The 14117-nt window shown below is 50.9% G+C and overlaps 3 protein-coding genes across 4 annotated transcripts; 1 reads left to right on the top strand and 2 right to left on the bottom strand.

The window, feature by feature from the left end:
• The first annotated feature begins 1208 nt into the window (after positions 1-1208).
• Positions 1209-5738, top strand: KLHL33 (kelch like family member 33). The gene is made up of 5 exons (XM_021528173.1): positions 1209-1221; positions 2005-2532; positions 2789-3722; positions 4128-4298; positions 4869-5738. The coding sequence occupies exons 2-5, from the start codon at positions 2010-2012 to the stop codon at positions 5443-5445; spliced, it is 2205 nt and encodes a 734-aa protein (XP_021383848.1). The 5' UTR covers positions 1209-1221; positions 2005-2009; the 3' UTR covers positions 5446-5738.
• Positions 5739-7960: 2222 nt separating this feature from the next.
• LOC110469487 (uncharacterized) lies at positions 7961-10853 on the bottom strand. 2 transcript variants are annotated; one of them, XM_031507195.1, is made up of 2 exons: positions 10791-10853; positions 7961-10240 (listed from the first exon to the last, which is right to left on the bottom strand). In XM_031507195.1, the coding sequence occupies exon 2, from the start codon at positions 10235-10237 to the stop codon at positions 8093-8095; it is 2145 nt and encodes a 714-aa protein (XP_031363055.1). In that variant the 5' UTR covers positions 10238-10240; positions 10791-10853; the 3' UTR covers positions 7961-8092. The 2 variants fall into 2 exon arrangements, with proteins under 2 accessions (XP_031363055.1, XP_021383939.1); XM_021528264.2 differs by lacking the exon at positions 10791-10853 and adding an exon at positions 10737-10785.
• A 981-nt stretch (positions 10854-11834) lies between these two features.
• LOC144247589 (syncytin-1-like) lies at positions 11835-14103 on the bottom strand. The gene has a single exon (XM_077788765.1). It carries the CDS (start codon positions 13479-13481, stop codon positions 12291-12293), a length of 1191 nt encoding a protein of 396 aa, XP_077644891.1. The 5' UTR covers positions 13482-14103; the 3' UTR covers positions 11835-12290.
• Positions 14104-14117: the final 14 nt, after the last annotated feature.

Raw genomic sequence — 14117 nt, 5'->3', positions numbered from 1 at the left:
TGTAGGTTGCTCACAATGTGTTTAGGAGCCTGGGTTCTTTGTCCAAAAAGCATTTCAGGAGGTCTAGAGCTAAGTGCTTCAGGGTTTAAAGTACGGAATTTCTGAGGCTGGAAGGGACTCCTGAACGCCAGCTGATAACTGGAGCAAGTTGCTTATATCTATATCTGATTGACTTTTCTACAAGCAAGTGTAGAAAAGTGGGTGTCCTGCAAACCCACTAAGGAGATGGAGAGCATGGAGACACAGTATGCATAAAGGGAGGGGAGAACTGGATCATTTTGCCTGGAGGAAAGGTCAAGATTTGATGTAATAGCACTTTTTCACTACTTGATGGCTACAGAAAGTGGAGGATCAGATGTGCAGTAAAGGATGGGAAATAACAAGATAGGGAAATTCTAACTAGATAGAAAAAGAAAAATTTGGACTTGTAGAGCATGTGAGAACATTTTTGGGGACACAGAATTCAACTGGACATATGGGAACAGTGTGGTACAGAGATGGGACATTAGGGGATGGGTGCATAAGTTACAGAGACAGGGAATGTGGGCATGGGGGATGCAGGTGCGTGGGAGAGGGGAATATAGGTGCAAGGGGAGGGGACAAGATGAGATTGGGGCACCAGAGGACAGCAGAGGGAGGGTCGGTGATACTGGGGGACAGTCACATGGCAGGCTGTGTTGCTCTGGTATGTGCTCTGGGGCTGCTGGGGTCCTGGGTGTTTGCAGGGTGGTCCTGGGGGCACTTGAGGCTGGGCCAAGCTCTCATGGAGCTGAGACCCCCAGCTCTTTGGAGTCCCACAGCTCAGCACAGCACAGCTCTTAGATGCACAGCAAGTGGTAGTGGACCTATCTACTCCCTAATGGGGGTGTGGGAATAGGCAATTGTTCCCTACCTGAGGGCTCGGGAGGGGGCTCTGCTTCACCTTGTGCTCTTGAGAAGGTCAAGGTTTATAGAGGGGCCAGAGGGCCCAGGGATCCACATCAGGAGCTGCTCAGGGTAGCACAGGGTTTACAGAGCTCCTGTCAGCTTCAGGTGGCCCTACTGCCTGTCCTCAGCAAATTCAGTGACCCACTGTCCCACCCTGGGGACTCTGAGGCCTTGGACCTCCCTCTGCCTCAGCCTCTCCCAGCTCCTGGCTGGGGCCACGTGTTCTGTCCAGTCTATAATTACCCGAGCACATTCCTAGCGGGTCACAGAAGTTCTGCAGAGCAGCAGCAGGCGGTAAGCGGGACAAGTGCATGGCGCAGCATAACAGGCCACACAGTAATGCAGGGGCACAGCATACAGCAACCACTTCACTGGGCTGCAACGCATGGCCTGAACGAGGACAAGCAACACTGTGCAAACAGTGAGCAACATGGTGAGGGCAAGGGGTGGTAGTAATATGATAGCACACCTCAACAGTACGCAGTGCACGGGAGCATGGCATGTAACATTGCAGACAACTAGCAGGATAACACATCACAATGTGTGACAGGCAGTGTGACACACTACAATGCCTGCTGTGCACTGCCATGCACCAAGCAGGTGTGACAGGTGCTTCGCTGGGGGCCAGTGGCTTGGTTGCTGTTGGGCTATCAGTAGTTTCAGTTATGGGGCAATGCCTGAGGAAGGGTGCAGTTGTGTGTGCTATAGGACTGAAGGTCTGAGTGGTGACAGTGGCCTGAGGTATGTGGGGAGGCAGCATTGGCTGTGGGTCAGTAGCTTCATGCTAAGGGTTTAGAGATGAGGCAGGTGAGGAGATCAAGCTCAGATATGGGGCAGTGAAATGGGCTGTTGTGCTCACCTATGCTTGCCAAGAATCATCAAATTCAGTAATGGAGCAGCAGCAGAGTGTGGTGGCCCTGGCTGTGGGGTAGAGGATTTGGTGGTGGATCCAGTGGCTTTACTATGTGACAGTGCCAGTAGCAAGACACCATGTCCCCAGCCAATACTCCTGTCATGAGCCAGAGGCTCCAGCTATGGAGACAGCTCCCTGACACCGTGCTCCATGTGTTTCCACAGGCAAGATGTGGGTTGCAGAGGGGCCGGCCCCAGACCAGTGGAGCCTGCAGGATGGGGCTCACGCTGGACACTTCCTGGCTGTGGCTGACCATCTCCGCACCACAGGACAGCTGGTGGATGTGGCCGTGGGCCCAGAGGGTGACATGGCCCATGCTGTGGTCCTGGCCTCTATCAGCTCCTTCTTCCACCGCTTCCTGGAGGGCAGGACCAGACAACTCAGCCAAGATCCTCTACCGCATGTCCCCTTGCCACCTGGGGCCACACTGTGGGGCTGGCGGGCTGTGCTCACCTTTGCTTATAGGGGAATTGTTCCCCATGGCCAGGCAAAAGAGGTGGAGGAGGCCGCCCGGGCCCTGGGTGCCCCCCGTCTGGTGGCTGCCTGCACCCTGCATCTGGAGATTGACAACCAGGAAGAAGGTCCTAAGGCCCTGGAGGAGCAGTGGGAGACGCTAAGAGCCATGGAGCAGCTCCATGCCAATGGTGTGGGCTGTGACCTTCAGCTCCAGGCAGGGAACGAGGTCATCCCAGGTGGGCAGGAGGTGGGGATTCCTATCAGGGGCTGAGGAATGGGACAGGGTGTTCTGGGACAGCCAAGTCCTCTGGTGGGGATGATAAGACTGCAGCTCTAGGTGGGGATCAGGCTCTAGAGGTGCGCACAAGGCTGCTCCGTTTGGCAGAGCTGGGACTTTTATAGGCATGGGGCCAGGACACCTGAGTTCCAGGGGTTGCACACACTGTAGAGGGTCCCCTGCTGCTCTCCACCATTATTCCTCCTTCCTTCTAGTTCAGCGACTGGCCCTGAGCTGCTCCTGTGACTTCTTCCGGGCCCTTTTCACCTGTCCCATGCGAGAGGCCACCCATGACCCTGCCAACCCGCTGGTCACGGGGTTGTCCCCAGCCGAGCTGCATCTCCTCCTCTCCTTTGCCTACACAGGAGCTGTAGCAGGGCCATGGCCCATGGTCTTAGAGGCAGCTGAGACCTCCCTGCGCTACCAGGCCTGGGGGCTCCTCACTCTCTGCCTGGATGTTTTCACCCATGGCCTGACCCCAGAAACTGTCCCTGACGTGTTGGCCTTTGCTGTGGCCTATGGGTTGGATGAGGTCGTCCATATAGCAGAGAACTACATCTTGGCCACTTTTCCCTGTGTGGTGGTTACACCGGCCTTCCTGGATCTTCCTGCACACCTTCTCATCCGCCTCCTCCGTTCTGATGGTCTCAATGTCCTCCACGAACTGGAAGCCTTGGAAGCAGCATCTCGGTGGCTTATGGCCAATGGAGATGGCCAGGAGGATTTAGCCAAAGAGATCTTGTCATCTGTTCGCTTTGCCCTTATGTCCAGCCTAGAGCTGAAAAAAGTCCCATCTGTGACTGCAGGTGTAGCTAACCCAAAGGTCCTCCGCGAGCTCATGGTAGCAAGTTTCACCCCCATGGCCCAGCTGCCGTGCCGGGTACGTTCCTTGCAAGAAGTGTTGGTGGTTTGTGGTGGAGACAAAGTAAAGGGCAACCTGGCTGCCCGGAAGCCCAGCAGACATCTCTGGTTTGCAGACCGCTACCTCAGTGCTGTGGGGCTGGTGAAGCAGGTTGAGTGGCGGGCACTGGGACACTTTCCTGATGGCCCACGCTTCCGTCATGCTGTAACTGTGGTGGGCAACAACCTCTATGTCCTAGGTGGAAAGCACTACTATGGAGTCCATGACACCTTAGCCAGTGTCTACAGGTGAGAGCTACAGAGGACTTGGAATTGGCATGTGGCACCCGGACATTGTGGGAGGTATTGCTAGAGCTAGAGCTACCCCATGGATCCAAGACATTGTGGCTGGTCAAGTGGCCCCAAGACATTCTGGGAAGGATTGGGTGTAGGAGTCAGAGGTGCCCTCCTACTCTGGGATGTTACAGAATTTTTGGGAGCAGGAGTGGGAGGCTTCTATCTGGAGATGCCCCAGGACATTATGGGTTTGATACTGTCCAGAAGGAGGGGATATTCCCATGCAAGGTGACCATGTGACCCCAAGATATGGGACTGGCAAGTTGTAGGTGGGTTGTTGCCATCAGTGGTGCCAACATCAGTTCATGGTGTTATTGGTAACAGGTAGTCTCTTGCCCCTTTGCCTTTCAAACCCAGGTACCAGCCTATGGACGATTCCTGGGAGCGTCTGGCCAGTATGACATGTGGACGGAGCTACTTTGCTGCTGTGGCACTTGGTAATTTCATCTATGCCCTGGGGGGCAGCTCAGGGGAGCTCTACTGCACAGATAGTGTGGAGTGCTACGACCTGGCCAATGACACCTGGAGGTGAGGCTGCTCCAGCCAATGCCTAGTTTTCCTTTTCTCTCAGAGCCCTTTGTCTTGGCCATGGTGCCCACAGAGTGCTATGTGTCACTAAGTCTCCAGTGGAGGATGGACCTGCAGTAGTATTTGAGAGAGGTCTACTGGGTGTTGAAAAACCAAGTCCCCTGGGGATTAGGTGTTGGCCAGTGTTGACTAGTGGGTGACAAATGAGTTTTTGGCCAGCAGTGTGTTCATTGCAGGTCTTGTTGGCCATCTGCCAATGAGAAAAGTAGTTTGATTCCTCTCATAGGCAGAAAATTCATGGGGTGATGGCCAATGTTGTCCATTAATGGAGCCCACTGCTGTTGATCAATGGTGTGGCGACTACAAAGTGTTGAACAGTGATGGCCCCATCTGTGGGGCATCCATTCTATATCAGTTGATGTTGTCCACTGGGGCTCACTGGGTGTTGGTAAGTGTTGCCTGCTGAGTGGTCAATGAAGCCATGGCTCACCAGGGAACCCCTAGGTAGTCGGTCACTGCAGGACAGCCCTGCTTAACCTATCCCTCACCTCTCCCTCTCTCTTTGCCCAGGAGGTGCCAGCCCCTGCCAATGGCTCTATGTGGGCTTGCAGCATGTGCCCTGGATGGTGAGCTCTACGTGTCGGGTGGGTGTGATGAAGCATACCAGTGTCAGGCATCCTTGTTCCGCTATGTCCCAGGTGCACCTGTCACACTCCTGGCCCCCATGAATGGCCAGCGAGCTGGTCATGTCATGGAGGAGGCAGGTGGGCAGCTATATGTGGCCGGGGGCCTGTGTCAGCGGGCTGGGCAGACTGGCTACAGGGACCAGCTGACCTTTGAGGTCTATAGCCCCAAGAAGAACATCTGGGTCCTCCTCAGCCCTCTCCCCCGTGCACATGTTGTTGGAGGTGCAGCTGTGCTGGGAGGGGAGCTGCTTGTACTGGGAGGGTACAGTCATGAGACCTACCAGGACACGCACTTGATCCACGCCTACCAGCCAGGTACCCGGCGCTGGATCACCCGAGGCACCTTGCCCCATGCCTATACTGACCTACAAGCCTGTGTTCTCACTGTACCCCCTGCCTTGCGTGCTCCCAGGTGCCTTAAGGACCCCTTGAGATCAACTGAAACTCCCAATAACGCTTAGGGTATACTCTTTGAACCTCATGGGATACCCAGGTATCATCCATGGGTACCTCTATGGGACAAAAGTGTCCAGATCCCTCTCCCAGGGTGGGTTCCTTCTGTGGTTTCCAGCAACACTTCACCCTCAGGGTACATGACCTAGACTGTTGTGAACCTGAACATAAATCTTCCACAGGTCAGCTGTAGCCCTCTGCCTCCAGGAATACTCAATCCCCTTGTCTGAGCCCTTCACTGAGAGCTAGGAATCCTTCAATTTCCCCCCACACTTGGGTTGAATAAAAGTGCTTCCTGAACTGTCTGTCTGGGTCTTCTTGTTTCTGGTGGGGAACCTGGATGTTTCAGATATCCAGGTGCTTCTCACAAGGAACAGGAGGAGAGCAAGAGACCAGTGACCTGAGTGTCCTGGGTGGGTGGTGCTGGGCACTGGGACTCTGTGTGCCTGTGTTCACTGGGCACGAGGGTGTATGTGTGTGTGTCAGGACTGAGAGGGATCTTGGGGTGCATAGGGGATCCTGAGGCAGTAAAGTTATGGAGGTGCCAGAATTTGTGGGGGTTGGTGGTGGGGTAAAATAGGGGGTCCTGGGGGCTTTGGGATTCCTAGGTGGTTTTGAGAGATCCTGGAGTGACCTGGAGTACTTGTTGTGTGAAGAGGTGGGAGAATTCCAGGGAGGAGTTGCAAAGAGAGGCAAAGATAATGGGATTCTGAGAAATACTGGGATACCAGTAGTGCCTGTGGGGAGAGAACTGGGTGGATTCTGATGTGTAGAAGACAAAAAGTTGTAGTCTAAAGAGTTCTGATGAGAAAGGGATAATCACTTCCCTTGGCCTGCTGGCCCTGTCTCTGCTAACCCAGTTCAAGTTTTGTTGCCCTCCCTTTGCTGCCAGGTGTACTGCTGGACCTTGTTCACCTCTCTGTCCACCAAGATGCACAGATTTTTTTTCCACAGCTCTGCTGCCCAGATGTCTGTGCCCCACTGTTGGGGCCTTCAGACTGTGCCAGCACTGGAGCTACTTGCCTCATTGTTTTCTCAGGAAAAAGGAATAGAGAGGATGCTGTGGTTAGAGGACAGCACCAACAGTCAGACTAGTGCCTCCTTACAAACACAGTATGTGTATGTCCAAAGACACACTTGCACACCAGACCTTCACCAGCAGACATACTCATGCTGGCCAAGCACAGGTACATGTTCCCACCTGTGGAGCATGGGGAACTCCAGTAGTTAATTTAGCAGAAGGCCATGCTGACTCACGGCAGTTTGCCAATACATTTAGGGCAATTAGAAACTGCTTTTCAGGCTGGAAAAACGATTCACAGGATCTAGCTGCTGCATTTATGCACAAATTTTGGAGTGAGCCATTCGACCCCCACCTGTGGTGACTGTTGCCTTGTTCTCTCTCACACCTCCCAAAATGTTTGAGTGACATCTAGACAAGTGGTCACAAATTTTGGCCAGCTCTGGAATGCTTTGTCCTAGTGTAATCCCTTACCAGTCATATCTGTGGCCCTTCAAAGCCTCCCACCCTACTCCTCCATATCCAGCCATCCCATAATGGGTCATGCAAAAGCATCAACACTTGCACTTTCCTTATTACCTGGCAGTGCAATGCTTTTTCCTGTGTGATTCAGTACCACAGGGAAGAATCACGCATTTGGGGCCAAAGTCAGGAATAGGAGCATAAGTGTGCAGTTTTGAATGCCAAAATACACAAAGCATCTAAAGCTGTTAAAGAGTATCCAAAGGAGGCCATGAAATGGGGAAGGGTCTAGAGAGGAAGGGTATGAGTAGCAGTTGAGGGCACTTGATGTATTCAGTCTGGAGGACTTCAAGGGGAGACCTCATAATGGAGACCTCCCCTGAGGGGAGGCAGAAGCCAGCTTTGACCTCTGTTCTCTGAGACCTGGGGCAGGACCCTCATGTACCCCCCGCTTGAGGGCATCCCAATGGATCAATATTAGGAAAAATTCTTCCCCCAGAGGGTGGTCAGGCACTGAACACTCTCCCCAGGGAATGGTCGCAGCTCCAAGGCTGCCAGAGCTCCAGGAGTGTTTTGACAATGCTCTCAGGCACAGAGTGGGATTGTTGTGGTGTCTTTGCATGGCCAGAAATTGGACTTGATCCTCAGGGGTCCCTGCCAACTCAGGATGTTCTAGGATTCTGGGATTCCATGGACTTTTCTTCCCTGCCTTCACTATTCCAAATACTGAAGACAAATTTCTCATTCACTGCCCTGCCAGGACTTGTGGCAGGTCAAATGAAATCAAACCAGCACCCCTTTTAAATTCAGGCACAGGATATTTATTATGTGATTAAGAACCTGGCACTGGGTAGAAAGTGTATTGCATCTTTGTGTGCATAATTTGAGCAGAAGCAGTTGTGACAGAGCTCAACATAAGTTCTGCTTGCCCACACTCGTCCCAAAACTAGGCAGTGGCAGCCCCAGACTATCACTGACCAGTTTGGGACATTATCTTCCTCAGTCAAATACCCAAGTAATTATTTTAGCTCTGGAAACCTCAGGCTGTTTGAGAATACTAGAGGAAGGAGCTGGATGGCTTCATCCTAGGCAAGTAGATCTTTCCTTGTAAAACAAAGCATATAAAGCAGAGTCATGACCCTCAATCTCTTCCTCTGAGTGCACAGAAACATTTACATGGTGTTACCCGCATATTTCACTCTGACATCACCAATGGCCTCAACACCCCTGTCTAGGCTGTAAGCAGATGGGGCCCTCAGGAACCTAAGATCAGTGACCATCAGCTTCCTGGAGAAAGGCTTGACTGATGTATGCAGGGGACTGTGGTGAACCCACAACTCCTTTGTGGTGCAGAAGGAGTAAGTTGCAGGACTTCGCTGTATCTCCAGATCTTTAATTGTGCAGTAGGTAACCTCAGGGCACAACTCCACTTCCTTGATTGTACAGAATGTGGGTTGCTGGAGGGGGATTTTGAAGCTGCTGAGATGCATAATAGGGTTTCCTGTTGACTCCCTCCATTCCAGCAGTGGATACCACACCTCTTGGGTCTGCAGGGACTGGTGCCAGGAGGGTTGTCCCACCAGACACATCCATGCCAGCCAACCTGCTAGAGCCAGCATGGTCAGGACCAGCAGAGCCAAGGAAGCCAGGTAGAGCACCCAGTGCAACAGGCAGCAGTGCCTCAGCACCCACTGCCCCCACTGCAGACCCTCCCCACCTGCCTGCAAACGCAGCACAGGTACAGCTCGTCCTGGGATGGAACAAGGGCAGAGGGGAGGAGGAGCAGGTAGGAGGGAACATGCAGGTTGGGTGAAGTGTGTGGTGTCCAAGGGAGGTGGTAGTGTTGGGGCATGTGTGGAAAGCATGGTGTTGGCTGACATCAGAGGCTGACATGGAGATCTGACAGTGGAAGAGGCCTCTATCATGGCAGTGGAAGGCATTGCTGTGGAAGTGTTGGGAAATATGCCAGTGGACCCCATGAGGCTGCCATAGATACTGCTGGTAGCAAGGGTGGTTTGGGGATGGCCACTGGTGCTAGAAGGGCTGCTGCTCATAGTTGTTAGCAGTGAGGTGGCATTGTCAAGGGTGGCAGGTCCATGCAGTTTGATGGTGGTAGCAGCTGTGAGAATGGTGGCAGTGCTGGGGGTCTGTGTGGGTGTCATGGTGGGACTGGCTGGTACAGGAGTGGTGGTGCTGGGAGTTCTGATGCTCGTCAGCATCACAAGCAAAGTGTTTGGGGAAAGGGTGGGGGTACAAGAGGTGCTGAGGGAAGGTCTAGTGAGAGGAGATCTTGTGGTAGTAAGGGTGGGAAGGCAAGATGAGGTAATAGCGCAGGGCATGGTAGTGTGCTCTTTGGGGATGTATGGATGTGGGGGGAAGGTGCTCATGGTAGCTTTCTCTGTTGTTTCTTCCCCATAATTATACTCATCCCCTCCTTCCTCATCCACATCCTCCATGATGCTGCAGTTAAGCTTGAAGCGAATGATGGGCTTCTGCCTATGCTCAGCAGGGCTGTGGCACAGTACCTTCTCAGGTGCAACCTCCACCTTTGTTTCCTCCAGGCCCCGCTCTGGCTGATAAACAATGTCAGCATTCTTCTGAATCCAGGTCTGGAGGTAGTGCAGGTCACAGTCGCAATGCCAGGGGTTCTCAGTGAGGAAAACATACATGAAGAGGTGCCCCTTTGGGAAAAAGTCAGTTGGTAGGGTCTGAAGCTGGTTCCCTGAGAGCCAGAGGGTCTCCAACTTCTGCAGGTCCTGCAGCAACTCCTTGGGTAGCTCCTTCAGGAGGTTGTCTGAGAGGTCCAACTCCTTGAGTGCCTTCAGCCCTGCAAAGGCCTCCTGGGGCAGCTGCTGCATCTTGTTCCCTCGCAAGTCAAGGTTCTGCAGCTGTGGCACTGTGCGGAAAGCCCCTGGGGCCAATGTCTCCAGGCTGTTGTGAGCCACAGCCAGGTGGGTGAGTGCAGGCAGGCCCTCCAGGATGGGTAGGGCTGACAGTGCATTGTGAGAGAGGGTTAGCTCCTTCAGGGACAGCAGCAGGGCCCCTGTGTGCAGAGCCACCAGCCCATTGTTGGCCAGGTCAATGTCCTGAAGTTGGGTGAGGGACAGAAAGGCAGTGGTGGAGAGGGACTCCAGGCGATTGTCACTGAGCAGCAGGATGCCTGTGTCTGCAGGCAGGTCTGGGGGCACTGTGCTGAGAGCCTGCCCCGTGCAGTTCACCTCCAGGAGGTCCTTGACCTTGTTCATCTCTGAGGAGCAGGGCTGGGTGGGGGGGAGCAGGGCCATAAGAGTAACCAGGGTCAGGGCAAGGACCTCCATGACCTGGAGGGGGAAGAAAAGAGGGGTGTGGGTGCAAGCAGGCACGCACCTTCACATTGCCTTTCTTCCCCCACAAGCACCATTTGCAGCAAAACTGGTATCCCCTACCAGCCCTTCTGGCACCCTCTGAGCTCTGCAGCTCCTCCCTGGGATGGTGTAAGGGAGAAATTAATCCCACACCTACTGCCATCTGGTCCTTGGAGGCCAGCAGATGATATTTTGGCCCTTTTGCTCTCCTCATTCTCTTCCATAGTGAGGAGAATCTGACTGATGGGCCTCTTCACAGCAATGCCTTCTTCACTGCAGCAGCATTGCTTCCCTCACCACTGTAAAAGTCATGCCTCTGCAGTGTTTGTGTCCCAGCATACCCACACCCAGCTCAACCCTGACAAATTGTGTGCTAGAAGATGCTCTCCCTGAATATGCTCTTACCCAACACCAACTAAGCCCTCTGCTAGATTTGGAGGGTAAGAGCATGAAATACGAGAAAGGAGCTTACTGTGCACAGATGTGTCCTCCATGAGCAACCAGGCCCCTGTGAACACTGACTCACCTGCAGATCTTCCAGTGTTTGCTCTTCTGCTGCTCTGCCTCCTCCTGCCCACAGACTAGGCAATGCTCTGGGACAGTACTAGCGAGGAGCTGCCCAGCCCTCTATCAGCACCCACAGTTGTGGGAAGGGAGCTGTGGTTTCCTGAGCAGCCAAAGCCATCTCCTCTCCTTTTGTACAGCCCTTGCTTTGGCTGCACTGCCACATCACCATCTCTCCTTGCAAAATGTCGGCAGGCATTGTCCAAGCAGCAAAGGGTCATGGCCCACTACAGTCAGCACTGGATCCTGCTTGTTCTGCTGCTCAAGCCAGTTTTCCCCTTATGATTTGCAGGAGTGCCTGCAGAAAATAATTCCATTGTCTTCTGGAGAGGAAAGGGGTAGGAACATCGGCCACAGCTTCTGAGAGCTGTGGTGGCTGAGGTGGTAACAAAATGACTCTATGCCCATGATGCTGGAGAAGCCCTTGCATCTGGATGCAGGCAGACCCATCTGGACCAGGATGCCTTGAGGCTCAAGATGTCTCTTGCTGTCTGTGATAGGAGTGGGATGGACTCTGCTCCCTCAGCAGCTGTAGTTTAAGGCCCTTTTCTCCAGCTTGGCAAGCCTGTGAGTGAAGATACTCTCTGCCTTTTCTGACAGATGGACTGCATCTGCCCTCAGCACACTGGGTTGTTCAAAGCAAGTCTGATGGTCTAAGCAGCCAAACTCCTGGCTGTGGCACCAGTCCTGTAACCATTTGTCAATTCCCCAGATTGGACTGGCTCTTTCAGACTCCTTTGCTTTGACTGGGAAGGTTGCTGAAAAAATTACCTGTGCTCCAGAGTCAGCAGCTACTGCTGCTCCCAGGGCTCTGTTGAATCAAAGACGGAAGCAATCCGGGCAGCAGATATTCTTTATTGCAGCGCTGGGCACATGGGGGATCTCTCCTCCTAACATGTGCATCGTGCAGCTAAGAAAGTTGTGATTTATCTTACTAAAACATGCATATTCATTACAAGTCTTGACAATTATTTACATATTCATGATTATTCCGAGATAAGGATGCGCAAGCGTAGTTGCATCTTTGGGTGGTCTTCGGTGGTCGTCAGGGGTCCTCTGGTGGTCGTCCATAGTCTTCATCACTCTGTCCGCTAGTTGAACTTTTATTTCGAGCATGCGTGGTAGTTTTTCTGTGCTCTGGGCCCCATCTTTTCCTCCTTTCATGATATATGGCCTATTCAACTGACCACAGTCCATCTGCTGAGTATGCATTCTTTACATATTATCAGGAAGCTTATCAGAGTAAAGGAAGCTTATCAGAGTAAAGTACATAGCCAAGGACAAAGTTTCTACATCTGTTTGCTAATGTCTAGAATAACAGGATACTGGTGCATATACATAGCACATAACGTTTTCTTCACTTAATTCTTTTCTAGTCATTTAACCCTTAAGTAGTTCTGAACAGGTCAGGTCCCTGTATCAAGTCCCCCCTTTTCTATAACCATTGCAAATTCTTTTGCAATCATATTACGCCTCCATATCTATATCTTTCAATATTAGTTGCTTCTTTGTTACAAAGTAAGACACACTTAATTAAAATCCAGACTATGATAATTAACAATATTACAAGTATTATGGAAATAAAAAGTTGTTTTAACCAATTCAAATTAGGTAACCAGGATGTTAGGACTTTCCACAATTCTTCAAATCCCCACGAGGTGTCATCCTTGGTTACCTCATGGAGTATCTTAGTCTGTTTCCAGATTTCACTTAAATCTGTAGCAATTCGATTATTCTGATCTACATATACACAGCAACTTGTATTTATAATGGTACAAACCCCCCCTCGTGAAGCCAATAATAAATCTAAAGCCATTCTATTTTGCTGTACTACTTGTGCAAGGCTATTTATCTCAATCTGCTGTGCTTGAATTGCATCTATTGTTTTATTTTCAATGTCTTCTACTACTGCTGAAATATTTATTATAGCTTTTTCTAATTCACTTACCCCTAGCCAAGGGAGAAACCATCTAGCAAAGGAATGAAATGCATTCTGCCTTTTTATTAGGGGATTTTCTACTTCCCGTCTAATTCTTCGAATATGTGTTTGAAGCCAACCTTCGGATAAACGATTATGTATAGTTATGTTTGGGACTACGGCTCCCAGGGTGCATGTTCCCACCCAATTTTCAGGTAATACTTTCCATGCAGTATCATTGCACAGCCAATACCATCCTTTTCCTTCTGGAACTGGCCAGAGGGTACTATTAATAGAGGTGGGGGACCCGATATATTTTATTTTATTACAACCCGTTTGATTTCCTACATATTGGACGTTATTACAACTCCCAACTTTATCTAATCCTTTAGGTGGGTTACACCTCTGCACACATTTATAGTAAGATTTTTTAATTGGAGGGTTATGAATTTTTAATGGCTGAGCTCTATATGTATAATTTACCCAGGTGGTATTCTCCCAATATCTCGTCCACGGATTATTACCAGGTATGGGGATGCCTATTAACAAGATCTGTTTTCCACTGTATTCAGGCATATGTGTACATATCCAACAATTAGTTCTATTCAGAGTTCGAGATATACCTTCCGTCAGCGAAAGATGAAGATTCAAATCCCACCGTGCCCAGGCTCCCCCATAGGTCAAGATAATCTGGAAAATCGCAATCTGGTAGGTCCTACGGGAGTAGCAGTCCATGGTTTCGTAGGGGCCTTCTTTATTTTCGAGTAGTGAATCTAAGCTGGGTGTTCTTTAATCTTCACCGCAGTGAATGTTGTCAGCAGCACTTGATATGGACCTTTCCACTTTTCCTCCAAGGGTTGTCCTGAAAAATTCTTAACATATACATAATCACCAGGTTCAAAGGCATGGAGGGGGTGATCTAATCCCCTTACTCTAGTACCCAAAACATTTTTATGTATTTCTGATAATTGTTTCTGCAATGCTTTCATGTATTCCAGTAAATATCCTTCCCCAATTTGTGCCAATTCTTCACCCTTAAATTGAAGTTGATAGGGTCGCCCATATAATATCTCAAAAGGGCTTAAATTTTCCTTTGTCCGAGGTTTAACTCTTATTCTCAATAATGCCAATGGTAAAGCTTGGGGCCAAGTTAAATTTGCCTCCTGACTGATCTTTGCTATCTGTTGTTTGAGCATATGATTCATCTTTTCAACTTGGCCACTTGCTTGAGGTCTGTACGGGGTATGTAACTGCCAGTCTATTCCTAATGCTTTTCCCACTTGTTGAACAATTTTAGCATTAAAATGTGGTCCTCGATCGGAGGATATTGTCGATGGAACTCCGAAACGAGGAATTATTTCATTTAATAGC

This window comes from Lonchura striata, chromosome 28 (genome assembly GCF_046129695.1).
Source record: "Lonchura striata isolate bLonStr1 chromosome 28, bLonStr1.mat, whole genome shotgun sequence".
NCBI classification, from domain to species: Eukaryota; Metazoa; Chordata; class Aves; order Passeriformes; family Estrildidae; genus Lonchura; species Lonchura striata.
This window is presented reverse-complemented; position numbering and strand designations above follow the sequence as displayed.